We start from the raw sequence: 26,006 nt of genomic DNA on the forward strand, positions 1-26,006 counted from the left end.
GATGTCGAGATGATCAAATAGAGGGACATTAAAACAACTTTTTCAATAGATTTTTGAGGTGCATATGCAATTCTCCACTTTAAGGTTGCAACCTTATATAAACTTTTCCCTTTTATTATTATTATTTTCATTTTGTATTAAGGTTGCAACCTTATATAAACTTTTCCCTTTTATTAGTATTATTTTGATTTTGTATTATTTGTATAGGTACTTGAATTTTGACCCAACTATTTTTTACTTTTCTAATGATATTTCGACAAGCTAAATGCCACCATAAATTTTTTGTTTCTATAATTCATAGTTGTGGTAAGTATAATTAGTAGACTAATTGAATTATGTGTGTTGCACGTATGAATAAAATAAACAATCACGACTTTCTTAAATATATGAACTACCTATATTATATTATTAGCATTTTTGTTATTAATCTCCTGTAACGTAATGAACTTATGAATGATGAATAATTGACAATAATATTGTACCATAACTCTAATGATGATATACTTTTTAGGTATTAAATGAAAATAAGCAAATGTCATAACAAACGACTTTGTTATAGTGAACATCATATTATTAATAAGTTGTATGTTTTCTTCCGTCAAAACTATATTATGCGCATTTGATAGAAATAAATAAATAAATCATTCTAATATAAAAATGTTGACACATAAATGAGATCCAATAAAAAGAAAAAGTAATGAGTCAGATTTTATTGTCTTCTTATAGTTGTAGTATTCTTTTAGCCTTTGGGAATTGGGAATTGTTTCATCTTTAACTTTATTGGGTTAGTAGAATCTTCTAGAGGAAGTATCGGTATCCGTGGAAGGAATACAATATTTCCTGCGTGTTTGCTATCAATTATCTCAGCTTCAATTGCATTTTGAGTGAATACCCTACACAATAATTTTGTTCCATTACAGAGACCGTCTTTTACGTTCAAGTTTCTCAACAATATAATCGATGCACCAACTTTTAACCAACATGTGAAGAAGGAAACCGCTTGGTGTTAGAGTTTTCAAAAATTCCTCAGTATATAAATTGTGAATATCTTCAGGCACAGTATTGAAGCTACATTAGGCATGGTCCTCCCTTGAAAAGATCACCCTTGTTATCCTTTACACCATTCAATTTCATTTATATAGTTGGCCTTATTGTCTGTCTTTGAATATATCATTTTGTTTATGGACTCCTTCGAGCAAGGCCCTTGCCTCTGTTCACGTGTGGTGCTCGTTGATTTCTAATTGGTTTTGCAGTCAAAATAATGCTCATGACCAGCAGAGTAATGCTCATGACTAGCAGAGTTTTGGGTCTATAAGAGTACTATAGATTTGATGTCAACCTTATAAAAGGTTGTAGTGTTGGTGGTCCTAATCTAAAGGCACATATGAGGCCATATATGCATGTTCAAATTCTTTTACAGTAAAAATTGTAAACTCGAGCTGACGCGGTCGAACTCGGTCGTGCGGTCAAATTCCGAGTAACTCGGGCAAGTCCACGGTCTCTTATGCAATCAAGACTTGGGTGGTGCTCTGCCGTCAAGTTTAGAGAGACACAAAAGTCTTCTGAAGTCAAAATCCAAAGAGCCTTTTTTTTTTCTAAGGCTTAACAATAGTCATTAAAACTGAGCAACCTATCTAGTTCAAGATCAAAAATTGGATTTGGTCGAAAATCATTTAAAATCAATATTTGGCTGGTTGATCAAAATGTACTTCATAATTTTCCTATATTATTGAGTGCTTGTAGCATAGTCACCAAGACTGGACATGACCAATCGATCCAACTAGTTGGATCACTGACCACAGGCGATCAGTACCTAGGCCAATTAATCCAAAGTAAAGCTTTGGTAAAAGATTAGTCAAACCAATGTTTTATTAGTTTTGGCTGATTGGACAAGCCAATATCGACCAGCTCAATAAAGTCGGAGTATTCTTTTATTATATTCCTTATTTTTTAATTATTATATATATCTGACTTTTAATTTTAAAAAATATTCACTCCAACCAATTCATATGACGAATGAATCGGTTTTGATTAGATGAGACCCTGATAGTCTACCTTATGACAATGATTTGTAGGATAACACCACTTAGGCTCATTTTGCTTCCCAAGCCAACAGATTTTTCAATGAATATCACTGACAAACATATTATTTCAGTTATTACTCAGTATTTTAATTCCAAAAATTTCATGTCCCATAATCTCATAACGGCAACATAACTAGTTGAGAGTTGGAGATTCATGGTGAAAACTATTTGACCGTGGAAATACCTAATTAAAAAGGGGAAAGTATAGAATGAGACCACTTACCTTTGATACACGATGGTCACATTAATCTTGACCATTAGATGTGAAATTAGGTGGCTACAATTATTCCATTGACCACGCTCAAACTTCAAAAGATTTTTTTGCAAACTTTGTGACACATCCAAGCTCTCAAATTTCACATTAAATGGTTGTAAGGAATTATGATCACTTTGTAGCAAAGGTAAATAGTCTCATTGTATACAATCCCATTAAAAAATATTTTATTATGCCTAATATTATAGTTTATATTAATTCTTAACTTTCTCCATAAAAAACAATGTTATAATTTGCTAAAAAATAACAAAAATGGATAGTAGTTATGGGAATTCCAGAAATCGGTAAAAGAAATTAGGGAATTTGTCATGGAAAAATTTGGCGGAGAAGTTGGCGATTAATCATATAGTACGTGAAAAGATAATATAAGAAGTGATGGCCAAGGAATGGACAACTAATATCATCAATCTTAAACAATTAAGAGTAAGGGATGCATCCCATTCATGCCAGTAGATGCAGTTCCAGTGCCAAAATCATCATGGCCAGAAATTTTGTTTCTAGTCTTAATTATCAAATATATAGCTTCTAAAATTGTGTAGATCAAGCAAATCTATAAACGCTTGAAAATTTGAAAATAGATAGTCCAAGTAATATGTTACGACATACATTGTTTTAGAACTTGAACCTTTTTGTTTTAAATATCTATGCATCTCATGATTAAAAAAAAAAAAAAAAAAAAATTATATAGAGCAAAGGTTCTAAACAATCAAATTAGAGCACACCTCGAAAATTTCACTATAAGAGGTTGTTTTGATGCCCAAATATCTTCAAATTGATCATCTCAACATCAAGATGCATAGACATGAGAACAAAATGAATTTCAAGTTTTAAAAATAGTGCATCTTGTAATACATTATTGGACTGTCAATTTTCAAGATTTTCAGGTTTTCATAAATTTGCTCGATCTACACTATTTTTTGAAGCATGAAATTTTATAATCAAATATGAAAATATATTTTACAGCTATCACAAAGATTTCTAGTATTGAAACCATATTTATCGACACTATTTGAACGTGTGCTTTACTTTTATGGTTTCGAGCCTCGGCTCTATACAGACCGTACCCTTAAAATAATAAACAAGATAGTTTTCTAATGTTGAAACAACTTTTCCTACAGCTTTTACCGGTGTGCTTTATTTTATAGTATAAAGTTGACGGCCTGCATAAGCTTTTTTTTGTAAGGAATTGTTTAGAAAGTGACAATTTATCTTTTGTAAATGGAGGTCACAAGTATTTTCTATCAAATTGGATGGCTTGGGGTGAGTCACGAAGTTCTATAATTTTTTACTGAAACATTGTATCTATTCAATGACACTCTTACAACTACCCATTTTGAAATTTAAGGGATAATAATGACTGTGGCCTCCACGTAAACAATCCCTTTTGAGAAAAGTTTATATAGAGCCGAGGCTCTAAACAATCAAATTTGAGCCTACCTCAAAAATTGCACTAGAAGAGGTTGTTTTGATGCCGAAATATCTTCAAATTAATCATCTCGACATCAAGATGCATGGACATGAGAAAAAATAGATCTCAAGTTTTGAAAATAATGTATTTTGTGACGCATTTTTTGACTGTCAATTTTCAAGAATTTAAAGTTTTCATAGATATGTTGATCTACACTATTTTTGAATCTTTAAACTTTATAAATAAATATGAAAATATATTTTAAGGTTATCACATATATTTCCAACATTGAAACCACATTTCTCAATACTATTTGAAGGTAGGCGTTTAGAGCCTAGCCTGTATACAAGCCGCACCCATCCCTTTTTCATAAATAGTTGACCCATAATTTTCACTCCCCTTTCAATATCTATGTTACCATCTCTAACAACTTAGCAATTGCTTTGGAGTTTGGATGCTATGTGAGCATATTGAATGTCACTTTAAATATGCGTGGTTGCAAATGAATGATATTGTAATAGTTTCGACAAAAACGAGGTTTTGGTAGGGAATAGGATGCTATGTGAGCATATTGAATGTCACTTTAAATATGCGTGGTTGCAAATGAATGATATTGAAATAGTTTCGACAAAAACGAGGTTTTGGTAAGGAATAGGTCCAAGACTGGGTAATCAAGGGACGCAACAACATGACATCTTGAATTTTATTATAGAATTTATTTTTCACTAAATTATTCAAAAAAAATTGGGGTTTTGTCAGGATTATTGTTTTACAAAATTTAGTGAGGCTACATATGTGTAAACTTTGTTGTAACTTGTAAATCTATTGTTACCTGTAGATGTAGAATCTAAAGCTCCAAAAATGCTTAAGAACTAGTTGATCTGTAATGACTTGAAATGAACGATCCAACAAATTTGCTACAAGTTTGGACTGCCTTTTTTAATTTTTTTAATGTTTTTTATAAAAATTTAGGTCAAAGAATGTGGAGGTAGAGATCAATAATTTGCAAGTTTTCAACATCAGAACTGCATTTTTCGATAATAGCTAAGGTACAGCTATATAAAACAACAAATTTAGTAAATATTGTTCTTTTGATAAAGGCGTCCCTTTCAATTGAGTGTTATTGATAAATAAGTCCATCATGTGAAACAAGATTTTTAATTTTACTCCCTAAAATAATTGATATAAGATCCAAATGCCTGATTTGTATGTGTTGTAATAAAAATGTTAAGGTGTTCTCTCTGTCCTTTTCCATACTCTTGAAGCAACATACTGTACATTTACTCCCTTGGGCAGAAAAATAATTTAGGGAAGATTGTTTTGATCATAATTTTGGAAACTACCTAAAAATCACCAGAAATGATCATATTTAAATGATAATTTGAATGCAAATATTTTTCCTAGTCAATAAATAATGCAATAAGTGTAGCATATGGGTTGAAGAGGTTACATCCCTAAAATTTGAAATCCTAAAAATCCTCCTATATTATGTTTTGCCATTGGGAGTAAATGGTCAGTATGATCCATCGGGAGCATGATTTGGCTAAATTATAATGGGGAGAGAGAGATTTCAAATGCTAGAGAGAGGGGGAGGAGATATTTTTGCGGAAATTTCCAAGGCAAAGATTCCTTGGATAATTATTATAGTAAGAATCTTAACATTATTACATGTAGAAAATATCGATGCATCTTATCAACAAGGCGGGCAAATTCAAAGGCCAAGATTCCTCCCTCAGCTATTCTTGGAGTAATCCTAAATTTTTGAAGTTGAAAGAAATGACTATCGTACCCCTGAGTGGGTATAAATCATCTCTATGGGAAGAAGAAAAGTTATGTATAAATTAATGACATAACCGATGTATCCTTAAAAAGCAAAAATAAATAAATAAAAACAAATAAAAGCCAATAGTCATTTACCCTTATCGCTTACTTCTAGTTAGGGCAGCAAGTCGGGTTGGGCCGGATCCAATATTGGGCCACTTTTTCTGTCCTATGAGCATGCAAGCCAAAGCCAGTAGCTTATTACTGGTCTGGTTTTAAAACCCCTTGGGCCCAAGTTATGTTTGGCATGAGGCTTTAATGTAGCCTCTTGGAAGCCCACAGGTATAAGGTCCTCAATATGTAAGTTTGTTGATTTTAATTTATAAAGTGGAAGCTGATTTTGATTTGATAGTTGAGAGTAAAAAAACTATGACATATAATTGTATTAAATTCTATAGAATTCAATATTTCATATATTTTTCACTATACTATTTATGTGTAATTGGTTAATCAGGTCATTTACTTTCATATCTAACCCCTTGTTTTTTTAGAAAAGCTTTTACTTTCAATTTTGTTATAAGTTTATTCCCAACTTTCTCATTAAAATTAGAGCCATAAATATCTAAATATGTAACCATATTTTAAACATTACGCGCTATTAATTTAAATTTTATATATGGCTTTTGATAGCCAGCCTATATAATTAAGAAAAACTCTGATGATGTTGATAATAAAGTCACACAACCATGAATTGAAATAGGTGTGGAAGGAGAAGTACAACCTACTAAAATTAAAAGCCGCTAACACTTAACAAAAGAGCCGGGGTTTAATTAATTAGCGCTTAACGATTTGCAAAGCTACTTTTCAGGCTCAATTCACAAAAAACAAAAATAAAATAAAATTGCTAGCATTGCATCAATTAAAAGTATTTTAATAATTTTGCTACAATGTTGGGTCCCACTAAAACGAAGTGTACAACCAGTTCACGATTCAGTTGGTATATGCGTTAGCAATGGCGTCATGATTGATATAACCAACCATAATCAACTGTGCGTATTTGAGCCTTCTAAACTACTCCAATGACCTCCATGCCCATATTTGTTATAAATATATTTTCACAATATCAAAAAGTTCAAAAAAATGCTAAATAAGAGAGTGTAAATAAGACATTTTAACCTTAGTTTTAAAAGGGATACAATTATAGTGTCCCAGGGTTTATTTTCTTGATTTGCAGGAGTAAGATTGTGTTGTATCAAATATTTTAGTTAGACAATATAGATTTGATATAATTTTTTTGGATAATACAAAAAATTTGGGTGCAAATTATATAAGGCACAAAATAGTTGAAACAAAGTATATAATCAATTTAACATTGTGTTAAAACAAAATAGTTCATATACAGAAATATACAATTATGTTTCCAAAAAACCCAGTGATGGCTTTAAATATTATCTATAGTCAATTTAACATTCAAAATTGGTGCAGATCAAGCCTATCTATAAATACTAGAAAATCGTGAGAATGGATGGTCCAGATAATATTTTATAGTATGCATTATTTTTGAGACATCCTTTTTTTTTCCATATCTATATATCATGATATCGATAAGGTTTTTCAACATTTACAATACTATTTTTCTGTGGATTTTTATGTGTCTTTTACTTTTATAGTATAAAGTTGACACCTTGTATCTTTTTTGCTCCTAAATTTTTTTGATGTTCTAAAAAATGTGTCAAGTTTCTAACAAAAATGAATAATCTACATGTATATGGTTCCAATCTTTTATAGACTTTTTACATGTATATGGTTCCAATCTTTTATAGACTTTTTCCATTGCTCTTAGCCATGAGACGTGAAATTGAGCAGTGGGGGTGTTCAGCAATCCTGTTCAAAGATTGTAAAAAACAAAAAAACAAAAAACAAATATGAGGTGCAAAACCCAATCATCTAATTTTACATCTAGGGCCTTAGACGTTTGCGGTTGTTGTATATGAAAGATAATAGTCTCAATGTACACAATCTCTTAAGCAAAAGGTTTGAAAATGTCTTAAGTAAGTCGTGGGTAATCCTTCAAGATTTAGGCCCAGTTTCAAGAATTTAGATCTACATTTTCTAGGAGTTTCAGTTAGTCTTATCCAATTATTGTTTTGGAGTTTTTATTCATTCATTGATATAAAATTTCGTCCTAGATTCATAAAATTTAGTGTTTGAGAATGGAAAAAAAATTCATCCAAGTTATTTCATCAAGTTTTTTTAATGCTATAAATTTCATCAAGTTTAATTAAAACATTTCCAATTATATTTTAAATGAAAACTTGCTCAAATACTTTTACAATTTTAAATATTGTAATAATTTGCAATGATAGATGTTTGCTCTTGGTGTTTCTTAAACTTCTCTTGATTTGGGTCATGGTCATGCCTAAGAAGAGCTACTAAGCGAACAAGTAGACATGGCTAAACTTTAACTTGTACAACTTTTTTTATTTAGACAATTAAAGTTCCAAAACTAATAAAATGAACAATTTTGATATTTTCTAATAAACAATTGGAAAGGTACCAAGGTGAAAAAAAAAACCCGCAAGGTAACCACTTTATTCCCAAGTTCAATGATTTTTTGAGGTGATTTGATTATTTTAATGAGGTTTACTTTTAATAAAAGAGCAAGGAGAAGCAAATGGTGTAGAGTAAAAAGGGATTGTATACTATGAGGCCATTTATAATTGTTATAAGGATGTCACAATTACTCATTGCTATTAGATGTTGAGTTAGAAGGCTTTGTGGTGTGTCACGAAGTTAGATAAATAATTTGTAAACATTAAGTCTTGTCAAGGACACACTTATAATTACCCATTTTGAAATTTGACGGACAATAGTGATTGCAACTTTATTGTATTAAAAATAAAGTAGTCTTTATATATATATATATAATAGTAAAAAAAGATAAAAAAAAGAAAAAAGAAGAAGAAAGAAATACTCATGTGGAGATCCAATCTAGCAATACTAGAAAGAAAGAGTTCATGTTATGGGACTTAATACTATGAAACAATTTACTATTAGTACAATAAAATCACAATTATTTATAATCATAAGATGTGAACTACGGTATATTTAAGCGTGTCACAATATTGAAGAAATTTTATTTAAAATATTTGACCAAACTAAAGGTTATGACTTTTAATAGAATATAATGACAATTCATATAGCCAACCTCAATTAATTGAAAAAAGACTTTGACGATGATACCTATACTCTTAATCAGTGACACACCTAAGACATCCCAAAATCATCTCAAACCATCAATGATGTTGTGATATTTTTTATATCAAATCCAAATGACCATGCAACATATATATTTTTATTTTATTGGGTGCTCAACAAGATGTTGAAATGATATTTTGGAAATTTGAGTTTAACACATGAGAAGGGCATTAATGCTTGTTGAAATGATATTTTGGAAATTTGAGTTAAACACATGAGAAGGGCATTTTGCCAAGTAATAATATCCTCCAAAAAGTTTAAAACCTCAGACCCCACAACCAAAAGGCACACAAATGATATTATAATTTTCTCATGGACAAGAAAAACCCTCCTCTCTCCTTCTCTCTACTCCATAACTCTCTCTCTCTCTCTCTCTACCCCCATTTAACTATAAATTCAACCCCAACATATTATCTGCCCTAGATCCAAGCCCTCCACTGCAATTTTGGGGCAAGGTATCAAGAGCAGCCATGGCTCAACACTTGGCCCTCTCTCTCTTGCTCATAGCATCCTTACTCTTTCGCACACATGCCAGGCCACACATGGGAGAAAACCCAATGATCCATATGATCACCGAGGAGCTCCACGAGTTGGATTACAGCCTTCTTAAAGTGGTTGGCCACACGCGTCATGCTCTTGATTTCGCACGCTTTGCTCACAGGTTTGAGAATGCACTAGCAATCTATATTTTTTGTTATTTGTTTGTCTTTTGGACTTCAGTTTTTTTTTTTTTTTTTAAGTGATATATTCAAATGGAAGAACAAAATCTTGTTTCTATATTGGTTAATTTTTTGCTGATTTTGATTTTCTGATTGGTTGGGTTTTATGTTACACTTTTTTTTTTTTTGAAACTGTTTATGTTGCACTTATTTTGTTTTTTGCTTTTATTTTTCATTTGTGTTTTAGACTTTGTTTTTTGTTTGTTCTTTTTTTTTTTTTTCGTTTGTTTACTTTTGCAGAAAATGGTTGGTTTTTTTTTTTTTTTTTTTGAATAAGAGCAGAAAATGGTTGTTTTATTATTTATCTGTGTTATAGACTCTGAGTTTTAAAAGTTTTTGCATGATTTTGGGTTTGCATGAGGTTGTTCCCCTGTTTTTACTATGTTTTGGGGGGTTTTAACTTTTATTTTTGGGTATGAAATCGAGTGAAGGAAAAGGGTAAAAATTTATCGAATAATATTAGGTTTCCAGTTATTTATTTGTTTATTTATTTGGGGTATTTGAGCCTATACTTTGATTTAAAACCTGGTAAAAGGTTTTAATTTGGCTACTTTAAGAGGAAATTTTATCTGAAAAATACGAAAACTCCATTGATTTGAGCACCGATCATAAAAAAAATTTGTTTTAAAACTTGGAAAAGGATGCGTTGACTTTATCTTTTTTATCTGGTTTCTATTTTTTCTGAAATTTTTGGAAAAAGAGAAATTTGATTTCGAGTCATTTATTTTCTCCTTTAAAGTGTCTTTTTTTCATTAAGAAATTTAGAGTTTTCAGTAAAAAAATGGGGAGATTGATTTTGATTTTATTCACTTTCCTTGTTCAGGTATGGAAAGAAATACAATTCGGCAAACGAAATCAGACGAAGATTTCATATTTTTGCGGAAAACTTGGAGATGATAAAGGAAACCAACAGTAACGGGCTTACTTATACGCTGGGTATTAATGGTAAGAGCGTATTTATTAATGAATAAGATGGATTTTGGCAAATAAATCTGAATTTTGATGCACATATTTGTTGCTTTTCATATATTTTTGTCCCACACAAAAACAAGAGAAAAAGATTAAGTTTCAACTGGCAAATATTGATTGTGAAATTCGTCTCTCTCTACTTAATGGGAAAAAGAAGAAGAATGGGTTACACTGTGTATGAGAGAGACTGAGGGAATTGTGTTCAACATGTTCTCAAATTTGGATTTCTGTGAATTACAAATCTCTCTCTCACACACACAGTGAGAATTGAATTTCTGTGAATTACAAGTCTCTCTCTCAAACACACGTACACACTCACTCACTCACACACACAGTGAGAATTGGATTTCTGTGAATTAAATGTCTCTCTCTCTCACACACACAGAGTGAGAATTGGATTTATGTGAATTACAAGTCTCTCTCTCACAGTGTGAATTGGGTTTCACGTTTCAACCATGTTCTCAAGCTTAGGAACTCTAGAAATTACCTTAGTTTCCACTGGAAAATTTTGATTATATCTGGTGAAAAGATATATCTTATTGATGGATTTGAGATGTATGATGAGAGAGAAAAATGAAAATTAAGGAAAAACCTTGGAATTTGTGGAAAATGGGTATCCCAAGTTTCAAAAACATTGTATTTGTGTTCTCTGCGTCTATCTCAAGGAAAGAAAGGAAGGAAATGAGTAATTATTTGCATTTCTATAACGAAAAGTATAGCGTCCGTACTATGTGGATGCTTGATAGGTGTATAAGTATCGTTTCCAATTGTTCATATTGAAATCTAGGGCCGATATAAGGGATGTAAATTGAATTTGTTTTTATTTTGATTTTCCTACAATTTTTAATTCATAAGAAAATTGGGGTGTACATGCATTTTTATGGTACACTTTATAAAATAAAAAATTTCAAATAAAAACCAAAATACCGAAACATTAAGTGGTATTTTGTATTTTTACTTGAATTATTAATTTATTATTCTTTATTGGGTGATGTATGAACAAGCCAATTTTCATGCGAATGAACAAACCAAAAAAGATAAAAAACGAATTAATATTGTGGCCCTTATATTGGTCCAGATACAATCTGAACAATTGGGAGGGTCCTTGTGCATATTTCAAGCGTCCATGGACACTGTGTCATCTTTTTATATGAAGACATTTTTACTTTAAAGTTCAATTACTGCTTCTTTTCCAAGTGAATGTATATTGAAGGAAGTTGAAATTTTTAGAACACTAGATTCTTGCAATGTTGTCTTTTTTTGAATTTATGCAGAGATTGCTTGACATTTTTGTATTATCCAATTATAGTAATTCAGGGATGAATCTTCTGTTTTTATCATAGAGAACCTGCTTATCTTTAGCTTTTAATGAACCATAGTTATAAATTTTATCTGATTGTCAGAGTTTTTTTTTGTTGTTATTTAGGCATTTTAAGTATAAATTTTAGCTGGTTCTCAAAGTTTTAGTTTGCTTGTTAGTTATTTAGGTGCAATTTGGTGATTGATTTTAGAAGTTATTTGATGCCCAATTGTATTTTGGGACTCCGAATTGATCTTTTTTCCTTTTTTTGTTTTTTTCAAAATACTCTCTAAGTTGTTTTGCAGAAATTTTAATCTCTCTCTCTCTCTAGTTCTATGCATTTTTTTCAACTAATGGTATATTGTGGATGCATTTGCCTTCAAAGTTTAGTTTCTCTGTAAAGATGAATAATATGCTGCTTTTATTTTTTTTTATTTTGCCCCAATTTTTCTCTTCTGCTGATGAAATTGGCCTTGTTATTTTTTATTTTTTTATTTTTTTGTAGAATTCGCTGATTTAACCTGGCAAGAATTCCGAGGCCACCGTCTAGGAGCTGCGCAGAATTGCTCTGCCACAAAAGGAACACATAAACTCACCGATACTCCACTTCCTGATAGTGTATGTAACTGATCACTTTCCTTATTATTTCTTTGTTTTCTTCTATTTTTTCCTATTCAAAAAATCATTTCCTTTTTTCTTTACCATGGGAAGAAAATCATGTTAATTTAACATTATTCTCTATTGAATGCTTTTGTTGCAGATAGATTGGAGGAAGACTGGTATAGTGAGCCCAGTAAAGGACCAGGGGAGCTGTGGGTCTTGCTGGACATTTAGGTGAGAAAGAAAATATATATGTTAATTAATTGTTGTAGCTTGGGTAAATTTGAAAAGAAAGAAAAGGGGGAAAAAATTTACTGTGAACTAGAAAATTACCTCAATTCCTGGGATTTCACAGGAAATGGCGAAAAAAGATCATATATTTTACTATTCTATGAATGATCAGTTTAACCAAACTTGTTTTAGTACTAAAGGACCACTGTTCTTTTTCTAATCTTTCTTTATAAACAATTTCTTTTGGAACAAGGAAATTGGTTTTGTCTCCTAGTGGTAATGGGGGTTTCACTCCTGTCTTCCACCTATCCTTAAGAAAGTGAATTTCTCATTATGACCAGCACCATTTAACTCTACTTACATCTGCTCCTTCCTTTAGAGCGATGTTCAATTACTTGGCCTGGGCTTAGGACTTAGGCCTTGCCTGAGCCGAGTAACTCGTGTGAGTCCGAGTGGACTAGGACACGCCCAGGTCATGTGTGACCCAAAAAAAGTTTCAAAAAATGGCAAAAAGAAAATGTTAAAAATAATAGAACAAAAAAAAAGTTATAAACAACATCAAAAGTCTAGAAAAGATGGAAAAAATTATGTTGAAGATGGATTATGGAAGAAATTGATTTATAGCTTGAACCGATTTAGGGAATCCAAAATAGGGAAAAATAAAAAAATTGAGCACATATTAAAAACAATTCACAAATCATATGCATAAACTTATCCTCATGAACATTTTTCAGGAAAAAAAATGTAAAAATATATTTATAAATCACTTATTAGTGTCTTAGTAACAAAAAATTTTGGGAATGGGGGTGGGGCATAGGTGGTTAGGTGGGTAGATGCCTCAACATAACATCCTGTGCTCCATTCCCACTATTAACATATCAAAAAAAAATTGAAACCTTAAATTAATTTACTTCAAAGGTTTTTTAGGAATGGGCTTAGGGCTAGGTGGTCAAGGTGGTGGATCGCTACAACATGACGTCTGAGTTTCATCCCTACCATGGGCCGGGGACCCATCCCTATTGAACTACCCACAAAAAAAGAAAAAAAAGAACAAAGAATTTTTAAGAGCTTTTGATAAACCTGAGTTTATCAATAGATTTCGCCTCGATAGGGTTCCAAAGCTGAGTAAGTCGGGCGAGTTTGAGTTGACTCGACTGAGTTCTGGAATATTGCTTAGAGTGTAGCATTTTCTTTCGAGTATCAATGGGGAAAACTTAAAAGACATTTACCCCATTACTTGATTTCTTGTAGCACCACTGGAGCTCTCGAAGCTGCTTATACTCAAGCCACAAAGAAAGGGATCTCTCTCTCTGAGCAACAGTTGGTGGATTGTGCCATGGCCTTCAACAACTTTGGGTGCAATGGTGGCTTGCCTTCTCAAGCTTTTGAGTACATTAAATATAATGGAGGCCTTGAAACTGAGGAATCCTATCCTTACTTGGGTAAAGATGGGGTGTGCAAATTCAACAATGAAAATGTCGGGGCTAAGGTTGCCAACTCGGTTAATATTACGCTGGTAAGCTTTCTGATCATCGAATCCTTTTACTGTTAAATTTGCTAGTGTTCTCTTCATTTTTCATTTTATTTGTCTTGTTCTTAATTTGGTGTTGTTGCTGATATTGGCTATTGTTTGAATTGCCTTGTACTTTTTTTGTTTGCGTGTGGTCGCATTCACACGCACGCATGTGTGTGCTTGTGTGTGTGTGTGTGTGTGAGAGAGAGAGAGAGAGAGAGAGAGAGAGAGAGAGAGAGAGAGTTTTTACTGGTACATCCTCCAGAAGTTGAGCTCATCAACATCCCTTTCAGTGTCTCTCTCACTTCCAATATTATAATCTTCCTGGATCCCACTCTTGGGTCTCTTGCAATGGGAATCATGGACCAGCTTTTTTGATCTAAACAGAACATCTTAGTATGGGACGAAGAAGATGATGAGTTCATTGATCTCCCCCCTTTATTTTAATTGTTCATCTGGTTCTCCACCATTTATTCGATCTGACCTATTGAAGATGCCTAACCATCGTAAGATATATGTGAGCCTTGACAAGAAGTACAAAAGGTTTCTTTTTTGATCTGAATGTAAAAACCAGCAAAACCATGACCGAATGTAAAAACCAGCAAAACAATGCATTTTGGAGCTTGGTAAATGGCTATTGTCTTTACTTTATAGTGAGAAGACCTTGTGTTGCCTAGAGTTAGAACTAGATGACGAAGAACTTTACTATGAGGGAAAGAGACCAGAAAGGATGTTGATGATCTCAAATTGTGGCCTATTAAAGTGCTGTGAGTGCATACTAAGATTTTATATGCAAATCTTTTGGAAATGTGGTCACCAGTTACTATATTCATCAAAACTGAATCATACCGGCCAGTCCTACCAGTTGCAATGACGACCAGTGCTTTGGTTGGTCTGGTCCAAAATGAAAACTGGGTATGGTTAAAAACAATCAAAATCAATGTTTGACCCTTCCAATCGACCTGTTGACAGTGATACTTATGGTTTTTATTATGTTTTATGGTAACATTTTCTAGTATTACACACAAGAAAGCATTATCCATTTTTCACATGTGTTATCTTCTTTTACATCAATCAAAGGAAAGAGTTTCTATGATACGTCAACCTTATATTATAAAAGTTAGGGGCACCCAAAAACGCACCAGAGAAGGTTCCTTCGGAGGGGGGAAATTAGTTGTTGATTCTGAGTTGAATCTCCCAATTCACAATCTTACCTCTTCTTCTGTGAAGTTGTGAAAGTGCTTTTCCTTAACTTTCTCATGTTTTTGTTTCTCAGGGTGCTGAAGATGAACTGAAACATGCAGTTGGGACAGTGCGTCCTGTGAGCATTGCATTTCAGGTGGTTGCAGACTTCAGGTTCTACAAAGGCGGTGTCTACACCAGCAAAACTTGTGGCAGCACTCCCATGGTGTGTACCTTAATTTTGATAGAGCTAAACTAGTAGTGTTTATTTTATTTTATTTTTTGTTTTTGTGGGGGTGGGGGAGAGAGTGGGAGAGTATATTGATAAAAATATGGAAGGTTGATAAGATGGGTGTATTTTGCTTTCTTTTGGAAAATGGAGAGAGAGAGAGAGAGAGAGAGAGAGTTTTGGTAGAAATATTGAAGATTGATATGATGTGTACAAAACTTCTTGCTTTCATTTTTTGTAGGATGTAAACCATGCAGTCTTAGCTGTTGGGTATGGTGTGGAGAATGGAGTTCCATACTGGTTGGTCAAGAACTCTTGGGGAAAGGATTGGGGTGTTGATGGGTACTTCAAGATGGAGCTGGGGAAGAACATGTGTGGTAAGTCTCTCTCTCTCTCTCTCTCTCTCTCTCTCAATAATCTCTCTCTTAAGTCTCTCTCTCTCACTGTGGTCTTGTGAACTGATTACAGGTGTGGCTACCTGTGCATCTTATCCCATTGTTGGAGCATAAGTTTGAGTTCCATACCACCTTGGACATACATGGCTTTGGCTCCTTAGAGAAAGTAATAAGAAGGGGGGAAAGAAAAAAGCTCTTCTAATGGTCTCAGCTTCTGAGGGATGGTTGGATTTGTAGTTAGGAAGTTGTATTCCATGCATGTGTATAGTATTCATATGCCCCAATGTGAGTATCATTAGAACTTATTAAGGAGGTTTGGCCATGGAGTTGACACTTGTGTATGTGTAGCATTTGGTATTGAGATGCCTAAATAGTTGGTTCCAAATTTTTGTGTGTGGGTAATGTGCATGTGAAGAGTGGTCTCCTTTTTCTCTCTTTCGCCTAATAAGCAAAGCGCACATCTTTTCAAAGGTGATTTGGTGAAGAGATTGTATGCTATAAAATTCTTTGCTTTTCGTAGGGGGTCACAATCTTAGCTCTCTCATATGAAATTTGAAACTTCTAGCATATAATAAGGTTTGAAAAAATTTTTTTAGGACTTTGAGCCCAATCGATGTTACACCTACCTTAATTGCTTGATTTCATACCGAGAGTGAATATCTCAATGGTATCAAAGGGAATTAATTTTAGGAAAAAGTTTATATAAGGTTTCATACTATTGAAGTAAGGTGCACTTAAAAAATCCTACATTGGAGAGTGTTCCGGCATATAAGAGAACCCTGCAATTGATCATATTTATCTTGAGATGAATGGACATGAAGAAAAAACAGAATTTGAAATTAAAAAATTAGTGCATTTAATAATAAGTTATTTGGACAGTTTATTTTAAGGATTTTTAAGTGTTTCTTGATCTGTTCCATCTATATCTTTTTTGAAATTTTAAATTTTACAATTGAGGATAAAAATAGATTGTGTAGCAATCATAAGGTTCTTCAAGATTTTTGCGTGTTTCTTGATATCCTCCATTTGTATCATTTTTTTAATTTTTAATTTTGCAATCGAGGATAAAACGAGAGTGTGAAGCAATCATATAAGGTTTTTAATGCTGAAACGACATCTCCAAGTAAATTTTATAGGTTTGCTTTACTTCTAGATTTTATACGTTTGCTTAACTTCTACACTATAATGAGTCAACCTTACACAAACCTCACCTTTAATTTTATCATGAATAATGAACCTACGATACCTCTTCTACCCAAGTGTATGAGACCTCAACTTATGACTGTAGGATCCACATCCACATCTCAAGAAAATGGGAGAGTAATAATCATCTGGTTAGCCTATTAAAGAGAGGCTTTCTCTTGGAGGAGGAGCAAACCCTTTTTACCTGATTGTAGCCCGCTTTCTCTCTTGATAAACCTTTTTCTCTTCTAAACCTCTTCTACTTTCCATCCCCGTCGTTAGTTTTTGTTTAAATCCCCTTGAATCTCTCTCTCTCTATCTATTTGTCGACAAAGAATTGGTTTTCTGTTTAAATCCCTTCGAATCTCTCTCTATGGATAGAGAAAAACTCCACCAAAACAAAAACCCATTAGTTTTAGAAAGAAAAACTTCGACAAAGACAACACCGACGGTGTTCTATGGCTCAAAATCTTGATGAGCAAGAAAACGAGCCACCCCTTTTAAAATCAACATAAAATTCACAAAACTCCATTGAAGCTTCATTTTCAGGCGCCATTTTCAATCCGAAACAAGTGGCATGGAATCATGTTCATTCTTGCCATTCTGAAGGTCTAGGGTGTGAGTCCTTCATACCATTCTAAAGGACTAGGGTGTGAGTCCTACAATTTTCTTGGTGATTTTTGTAGCGATTTTGATGAAATTTTCAGTGCAATTTATGCTGAAATTTATGAGTACAGTGTTTCTACTACTTGTAATGGATTAATCATGAATCATTTGAAAAATTTGGGTCAATTCTTCTACAAAATTGTGTGATAATTGGCAATTTGGGGGTTGAGATGGTCTCTATGATCATCGTAGGTACTTGGTTTTCGTAAGTTTGCTGGTCAAATGTGTTAGCGTATGGATATCTATATTGATATACGTCACTATGGATACATACCAGTATAGATATGTTTATCTATGAGTATATAGATTAGGTGTCTAGGCGATTATAATAAGATTAGTTAGTAATTACATGTTGGTATCTATTTAGACCAATTATTAACCGTATATTTATACGGGTCCTGTATATTCTTCATCAATTAATATAAAGTGAGTTATCTATAATATTATGAAGTTCTAACATGTTATAATAGCTATAGATTTCTCGACCTCACATCTGACCTTGTACCTCAAACTAAGATTTGAGCTTGTACCTCAGATTTGTTCTAGAAATTATTTCATTTCAGTAAATCTCTGATCTGCCAAGTCGTGTTTCGACTCTCTGATCTGAGCCCTCAGTCAAGTCGTGTTTTGACCCTCCAATCTGATATATAGACTAGTGTTTCGACTCTATGCGATTTTCGTGGAGAGAGTCACTTGGCATCTAAGATCGCCGTGGATTGCTGCTGAAACAACCACAGTTGATTGATGGCATTTTGCTGCTATTTGTTATGTGGTTAAGGATCGATCTACTCAAATTCGTTGTCAAAACAGGTCCTCTATCACCTATCTAACTTTTGTTTCCACTCGGATATTTTCTCTCTCTTGAGTATTGGGTATTAAAACAGGTTTCAGAGTTTTGTTTGCATTGGTGTCACTCTGTCTTTTGCATTGACGTCTCTCTCAAACTTTGGTTTTATCGTTGTCTTTTGATACCTTGCATCGTCATACTTCTGGTGCAAATTTTTGTTGCATCGTCATCTTCATACCTTGCAAATTTTGTTTCACTGTCAAACCTCTACTGCAAACTTTGGTTGCATCAATATCCCATCGTCCCTTGCAAGCAATGCAAACTTCTGCTGTTTTCCTTGCATTGACTTGAGATAATGTGAACTTCTGTTGCTTCCAAGCATTAATAACCCATCATTTGCATTAAACTTCTGATCTTCTGTAGCACGCTCCAAGATGTCTTGCACGTTGGTGCTTGCTCTTAAAAAATAAAAAAAATATCAAGTTCATTAATTCTGGTTCCATCTTCAGCTAGATTTGCAAGAAGGGTAAGGAGCTGACCCTACATAGTGACTTGGACTTTTTGTTAAAGTGCTTTGACTTGGCTCTTGAAATCTCTATCAATGAGGTACGTGACGAACAAGTTAGAGAGAAAGTAACGCTTTCGAAAAAAAAACAACAAAAAAGAACAAAAGACCCTCTAAAGTGATCTTTTATAATTATCGAGTTTTGCATTACTCGATCTTGTATGATGAGCGAGTTCTCTATTATTCGATCCCGGATGTTCCGTGGGCGTGTTTGTTTGCTGTTGATCGCGTTTTTCGTTATTCGATTCCGTCTATTCTTGAGGCTATCCGTTCGTTTGTTCCTGAGGGAGGAGGCTGTTCCTGAGGAGGCCATATGTTCCTGAGGCTTGCTACTCTTTGTGCTTGTTGTTTAAACAATCTGAGCATGTTGATGCACCACTGCTTTCTGTGCTTGTTGAAATTCAATCCCGTCTATTCCTAAGACCATATGTTCCTGAGGTTTTCTGTTCTTCAGTTCCTGAGGAGGCCATCTGTTCCTGAGGCTTGCAGCTTTCTGTGCTACTTGTTCAAGCAATCCGAGCATGTTGATCCGCCATTGCTTTTTGTACTTGTTGTTCAAGCAATCTGATGGTCACGCCATGTAGCTGAAGACTTGAAGATTACAATTTAGTATTGTTTTATTGTTCAAACTCTAGCTGTTTTGTGTCAAAGCATATTAAGTTTGAGGGGGAGTGTTAGTGTATGGATATCTATATTGATATACTTGAATTTGAGGGGGAGTGTTAGCGTATGTATATATATATTGATGTATATCATTATGGATACATATATATGTATGTATATATCTCTTGATAAGATTAAGTGTTTAGGTATGAGAAGATTAGTTAGTAATTATCTATCCAGAACTGTTATTAGCCATATATTTATGTGGGTCTTGTATATTATTTATCAGTTAATATAATATACAGGTCTTGTATATTATTTATCAGTTAATATAATATACAAGTCTTGTATATTATTTATTAATTAATATTCATAAAGTTCTCTACAGTATTATGAAATTCTAATAAAATATAAGGAGCCTTTCTCGCTAGCTGCTGCCCAGTCCCCCATTCTCTCTCTAAGAGTGAGTCCATGAGAACTTCAGTTTCTTCTCAAACGTTTGACATATCCAAATGATTTTACAGCTGACACCGTTTTGACCTCTTTCATCATCAACCTCTCCTTACCATTTGTACAGCTCCTCCGATTTTTACATCTGGTCTCATATTGCTAGACAAGCTGACACCATTTGGATCTCTCTCACACCATTTGGATCTTTTCCTCTTTCTCATCATCTGCTTACCATTTGTGCAGGTCCTCCATTTTTTGCATCTAGTCTCATATTGCCTCTCTAAAATCCATTGAGAATTTCAGCTCTCTTTCTCTCTAAAATCTAATCAAAATTAGCTCTCTTTCTCTCTAAAATCTAATCAAAATTTCAGCTCTCTCTCTCTCTCTCTCTCTCTCTCTCTAGACCCACCACAAAAAAATTTGCATGAGGAGCTCGATGCAGGGGAAATTGGGTTACGTAGTCACTCTCTTATTACTTTTATGGGTTAATTTGGCGACCCCACATTCCGTTCTCCTCGAGATGTAGAAGGGAATCCTACAGCTATAAGCAAGGGTCCCATAGTAGTTGGGGTAGAGGAGGGTCTCACAGGATCATTATTCTCTTTTTATTACATTTGATAATTTTCTTTCCAGGGTAACCAAACGTACTATTTATGGAAAAGGGCCAGGGTCGTGTGGTAGCACCCCACATCCTGGTCACCATGATGTGGTTTCCAATCCCACCACTAACACCACTCAACTAAATACCTTCAAAAAGCTAATTTCTAATCTACTTGAAAAAATGGGTAAGGGTTTGTTTTCCCATTGAATCTTACAATAATATCTAACCTATTAGTGATCCATGTGCAAGTAATTACACTCCCGCATGCGCATATATTGTAGACCTACTCCCTTAGTTATAAGACCTGCTTATGAGGATTTTTTTTATTTGAAAATTTGAGAACCACCTAAGAGCAGCTAGATGATTATTTGCAAAAAGAATAAAAATTGAGTTTTGAGTTTTCTAGCGCATAGATCTCATCCTCCAAAAATTGGATTTTTTTTATGCATAGGGAGTGCACTTTGGAAATTATTTTATTGAAATTAGTTAATGGGTGAAATAGGTTACATCCCCAAATGGGTTCCAAAAATTACTTCTAGATTGAGTTTTGCCAAAGAAAAAAAAATGAACAGTGTCCTGTAATGTGAGTATGAGATCTTGGTTTGATCTATTAGGTTAGTATTCTTTGCTCTCCAATAGTTCATTTCTTGAGATTCCTTTGATAAATTTTTCTTTTTATTTTCACATGTAAAGTATATGTATGCTTTCAATTTAGTAATAACAATAGTTCTTTATCCAGTGGTAATAAGCCATAGAAAGGGAAAATTGAGAATTAAATCTCAATATTTCTAACCCATTATTGACCAAATATACCTTTATCCTCCGAGGGATTTTGAAGAGCAGTATGTTAATCCCAATGATTAAGTGATCACTTACCCCTCGATCATTTACTCTCATGAGTAAAACCTCCCATTTTGGAATAGTTTTAAGATCCAAAAATTGAAATAAAACCTCTTCAACCTAGTGATTAATCCTTTACAAAAGGTAAAAAATGCATTTAATATGCACCTCAAAAAATAATGTTCCAAGATAGAATAGAGGTCATCTAATTTTTGCAATGCCAGATCAAAGTTTGGAAGTATTGGAAATCCATATCTTTTGAAAATAATCATCAGATGATTAATCCTATGCATAGAAAACTAAGTAAAATTAAATATGTTGCATTTATCAGAAAGTGAGACTTGATTGTGAAAAATGAATTTAAAAAGGTAAAAAAAAGGCCCAAGCTTTGTGGTAAAGAGTAAAGCCTCGTCTCTCAGCTCACCGAAAATTGTAGTTCCGGCATCAAAGAACCTTCAAGTCAATCATCTTAACCTCGACAATCATGGTTATTAAAAGAATTTGGATTTCTAGACAAACAAATAGTGCATATTATATCTAGACCATTTTATTTTCAAATGTTTGCAAATCTGCAAGATCAATATTTGTACCATTTTTTAGCTTCATATTTCATAATCAGTGGTGGAAATTTATTTTAGAGCCATCATAGAGATTACAATGCCCAAAGCATTTTTTGAATGAGGTTTTAAGGTGAGGCTTTACTTTTTTTCCATAAAGCTCAAGCCACATAGAAACTGTATCCATTGGAAAAAAAAGTTTATATAAACTGTTATACTATAGAAGTATAACCGACCAAAACCCCATGGAAAAAGGATGAATATGAAAAAGAAAATCCTCCAATTGATGAACTTGAACTTGAGAGGAAAAATATATTTCAAGTTATACAAATATTGCATCTTGTAATGTATTATTTAGACCGGTCATTTTCAAGTATTTATAGATATGTTTGGTCTTCCATTTTCAAGATTTTCAAGTGTTTATAGATTTATTCGATCTGCATCATGTTAGAGCTCAAAATTCTATAATTAGGGGTGAAAATATATTTTCAAGCTATCACAAGGTTTTTTAACCCTAGAATTGTATCTTTCGACATGGTTGGTGGTGCGCCTCACTTTTTGTGTTTAAAGCCCGCCATATGCTACAAAGGACTATTTTAAATTGCAAAAATAAAAGGAAAAGTGTATAAAGAGAAAATTTACTTTTAATACTCACAATCACTTTTGTTTGTTAGCTTTAAATTAGGTGGTTATGGGTGAGTCATTGATTAGACTCAAAGTTAAAAATAATAAAATAAAAAAATTATCCATTTGTGACACTCTAAGCCATCCAATTTGACATTTAATGCCCAATATACCTCCTCGTAAAAAAGAGCCAAAAGCTATTATATTCCCATGGGAGTATATTGTCCATTTACTCCTTCGAGAAAGACACAATTAGGATTAATTTTGGGACCCCAAATATTGGGGACATAACCTCTTTAGCCTATAGATTAACTCAACAAAAAATCCTAATTGTACCTTCTATGCATTAGAAAAAAAAAAAAGCCTCAATATTAAAGAGAGACCGTACAATTTTTACAAGGTAAGATCTAAGTATCTAAAAATTCAAATTTCAATTTTTTTTTTTTTTTTTTTTTTGAGAATTATCATCGAATGACTTCAAAGTGATTTCCAAAACTACAAATTGAAAAAAATCCTCTCAAATAGGTCTTCTGACCGAGGGAGTAAATATAAATTATACTCCCATGAGAGTATATTGTACACACTCTTCCCAAATAAAAAGAGAAATATCCCTATTTTAAATTATTACATCAAGGAAATAATATTTCTTGCCCAAAGATATTCTACTCCTATAGAATATCTTTTTATTGCCTGAGGTAAAACCCCAATTTTTGGGGTTGTAATCACTTTAACCTGTAGATAATCTCAATAAAAAATTCTTAATTTTACCATGTATGTATTTAAAAAAATTAATGTCTCGAAATCCAATAGGTATCATTTAAATTTTAGATGATAAGATCTAAGTATTAGAAAACTAAAATTTCACTTTTTGAGAATAGGCCTCTAAGAATTTACAACCAGTTTCCAAAATTTCGTATTGAAAAAAATCCTTTCTAATGAGGAATTCTGACCCAGTGAGCAGAAGTTAATTATGCTCCGGAGGAGTATGGTTTACGTGCCCATACTTCCTTCTTGAAAATTCAAATGATGCAGGTACGTCATCGTTTGTGGCGGGCAGACGCCATTGGAGCCCAGGAGATGACAAGAACATGCAGTTTCTCTCTCTAAACCTCCCTCTCATCAGAAGCTACAGACCCATCTATTCTCTCTCTTCCCTGCATTCTAGTCCCCATTCTCTCTCTACCAATACGCAACAAAGTCCCCAATCTCTCTCTCTATTGCTGCACTCTTCCATCAATCTCCCTCAGACTCTGCAAATTCTCTCTCAAACCTTTAGAGCAAATCACCACCAAAACAATCTTCTCTCTACCAAGCTCATAGGAAAGCTCCCCACCCCATTTGCTCTGAGATTTTTCCATCTCCTCCAAAACCCAACAATCTTTCCCTTTAATGCGATCATCAGAATCCTCTCTGAGAGCGCACTCTCTCTAGAAGCTTTCTCTCTCTACAAACTTCTGCTGCTGCATAGTGTGCGCCCCAACTCGTTCACTTTCTCTCTCCTCTTCAAAGCCTGTTCTGGCTTACCTGGACCCCAATTGGTGAAAGTGGTCCATGCCCATGTTCTAAAATTTGGAGGAGATGGTGATTTATGTGTGCAAGTCTCTCTGTTAACTTCTTATGTGAAATCAACTTGTCAGTTGATGTATGCTCGCAAAGTGTTCGATGAAATGCATGAAAGAAGCCCTTTCTCGTGGACCACCATGATTGCAGGCTATGCGAAAGCTGGCCATGCTCAGGAGGCTCTCAATGTGTTTGTTGAGATGAGAGAGAGAGGTGTGAAGCCGTCAAATGATACAATGGTTAGCGTGCTTTCAGCTTGTGCTAAGCTTTCAATGGAGGACTCTGAGAAGTGGAGGTTGGTATTCTCTCGAAAGCTTTGTGAGGGCGATGTTTCTCGTACTGCCCTTGTGTATTTGTATGCGAAGAACGGGGAAATCGTCAAGGCATGGAAGGTTTTTGATGGAATACTCGAGAGTGAACGAAGTGTGGTGGCTTGGAACACGATGATCAATGGGTTCGTGCATTCTGGCCTTGCAGATGAGGCCTTGGCCCTTTTCGATCGAATGAGGGCCATAGGGCAAATACCCAACCATCTCACCATGGTTAGTGTGCTATCAGCCTGTGCTAGAGTGCGAGCTCTGGAGCTAGGTGAGAGCATAACAGATTATGTAACTCGAATCATATCTCGAGAGATATTTCAAACTAATGCGATTCTCGCAACTGCCCTCATAGACATGTATGCGAAATGTGGCCAAATCGACAGGGCTCGATCGACTTTCGAGGCGTTGAGGAATAAAGATGTTGTTTCTTGGAATGCAATGACCATGGGGCTAGCCCTCCATGGACAAGCCAATGAGGCTTTGATGCTCTTCTCTAAGATGGAAACACTAGGGTTGAGGCCCAATGCTATGACCTTCTTGGCGACATTGTGTGCTTGTGCTCATTCAGGGCTTGTGGAGAGAGGGTGTCAATTTTTTGAGGCGATGAGCCGTAATTACAGAATCACCCCTGGGGTCGAGCACTACTCTTGCTTGGTCGACCTCTTGGGCCGAAACGGACGGCTTGATGAGGCTCGGGAAGTTATTCGATCGATGCCTATAGAGCCCAATGCCCTTGTCTGGGGGGCCTTGCTTGGGGCTTGCATTGTTCATTCAAGGGCAGATTTGATTGAAGATTGTCATAGAAACCTAATTGAGTTAGACCCCAAAAAGCCTGCAAATTATGTGTTGTTATCTAACTTTTATGCTTTTGATGGGCGTTGGGATGATATTGCTAATGTGAGGGTGTTGATGAAGGAATCAGGAGTGAGAAAGGAGCCTGGGTGTAGTTGGATTGAGAGAGGTGGCATTGTTCAAAAATTTATTCATGACTCTACAAAATTGCATTATCGACAAGTTCTTTGAATCATATGCAATAGTAGAAATGTGTCTGCCTATGGGGATGGTCTTTTTTGGATTCACTGAATATGCATCCCATACTTTTGAAATTTGATTACATAAAGAAAAACATGTGTGTGTGCGTATGCGTGTGTGTGCGTATGCGTGTGTGATATAGAGATCGCGGCACACCAATAAATGTATGTATACTGCGTCATTACTTAAAGCCTGTGTGATATAGAGATCGCGGCACACCAATAAATGTATGTATACTGCGTCATTACTTAAAGCCCTGTTTGAATGGCAGCCCTAAGGTTACTCTTCCCATAATG

The 26,006-nt window shown here is 34.2% G+C and overlaps 2 protein-coding genes across 2 annotated transcripts; both read left to right on the top strand.

Moving 5' to 3' along the window:
- The first annotated feature begins 9,206 nt into the window (after positions 1-9,206).
- On the top strand, positions 9,207-16,308 carry LOC18439478 (vanillin synthase, chloroplastic). The gene is made up of 8 exons (XM_088864203.1): positions 9,207-9,446; positions 10,328-10,449; positions 12,279-12,391; positions 12,534-12,607; positions 13,856-14,120; positions 15,394-15,525; positions 15,770-15,905; positions 15,997-16,308. The coding sequence occupies exons 1-8, from the start codon at positions 9,256-9,258 to the stop codon at positions 16,035-16,037; spliced, it is 1,074 nt and encodes a 357-aa protein (XP_088720329.1). The 5' UTR covers positions 9,207-9,255; the 3' UTR covers positions 16,038-16,308.
- A 7,110-nt stretch (positions 16,309-23,418) lies between these two features.
- On the top strand, positions 23,419-25,804 carry LOC105421075 (pentatricopeptide repeat-containing protein At3g12770-like). The gene has a single exon (XM_011627071.3). The coding sequence runs from the start codon at positions 23,887-23,889 to the stop codon at positions 25,699-25,701; it is 1,815 nt and encodes a 604-aa protein (XP_011625373.2). The 5' UTR covers positions 23,419-23,886; the 3' UTR covers positions 25,702-25,804.
- Positions 25,805-26,006: the final 202 nt, after the last annotated feature.

Source organism: Amborella trichopoda, chromosome 4 (assembly GCF_054954075.1).
Source record: "Amborella trichopoda isolate Santa Cruz 75 chromosome 4, AtrichopodaSantaCruz75HAP2 v2.0, whole genome shotgun sequence".
NCBI lineage: Eukaryota > Viridiplantae > Streptophyta > Magnoliopsida > Amborellales > Amborellaceae > Amborella > Amborella trichopoda.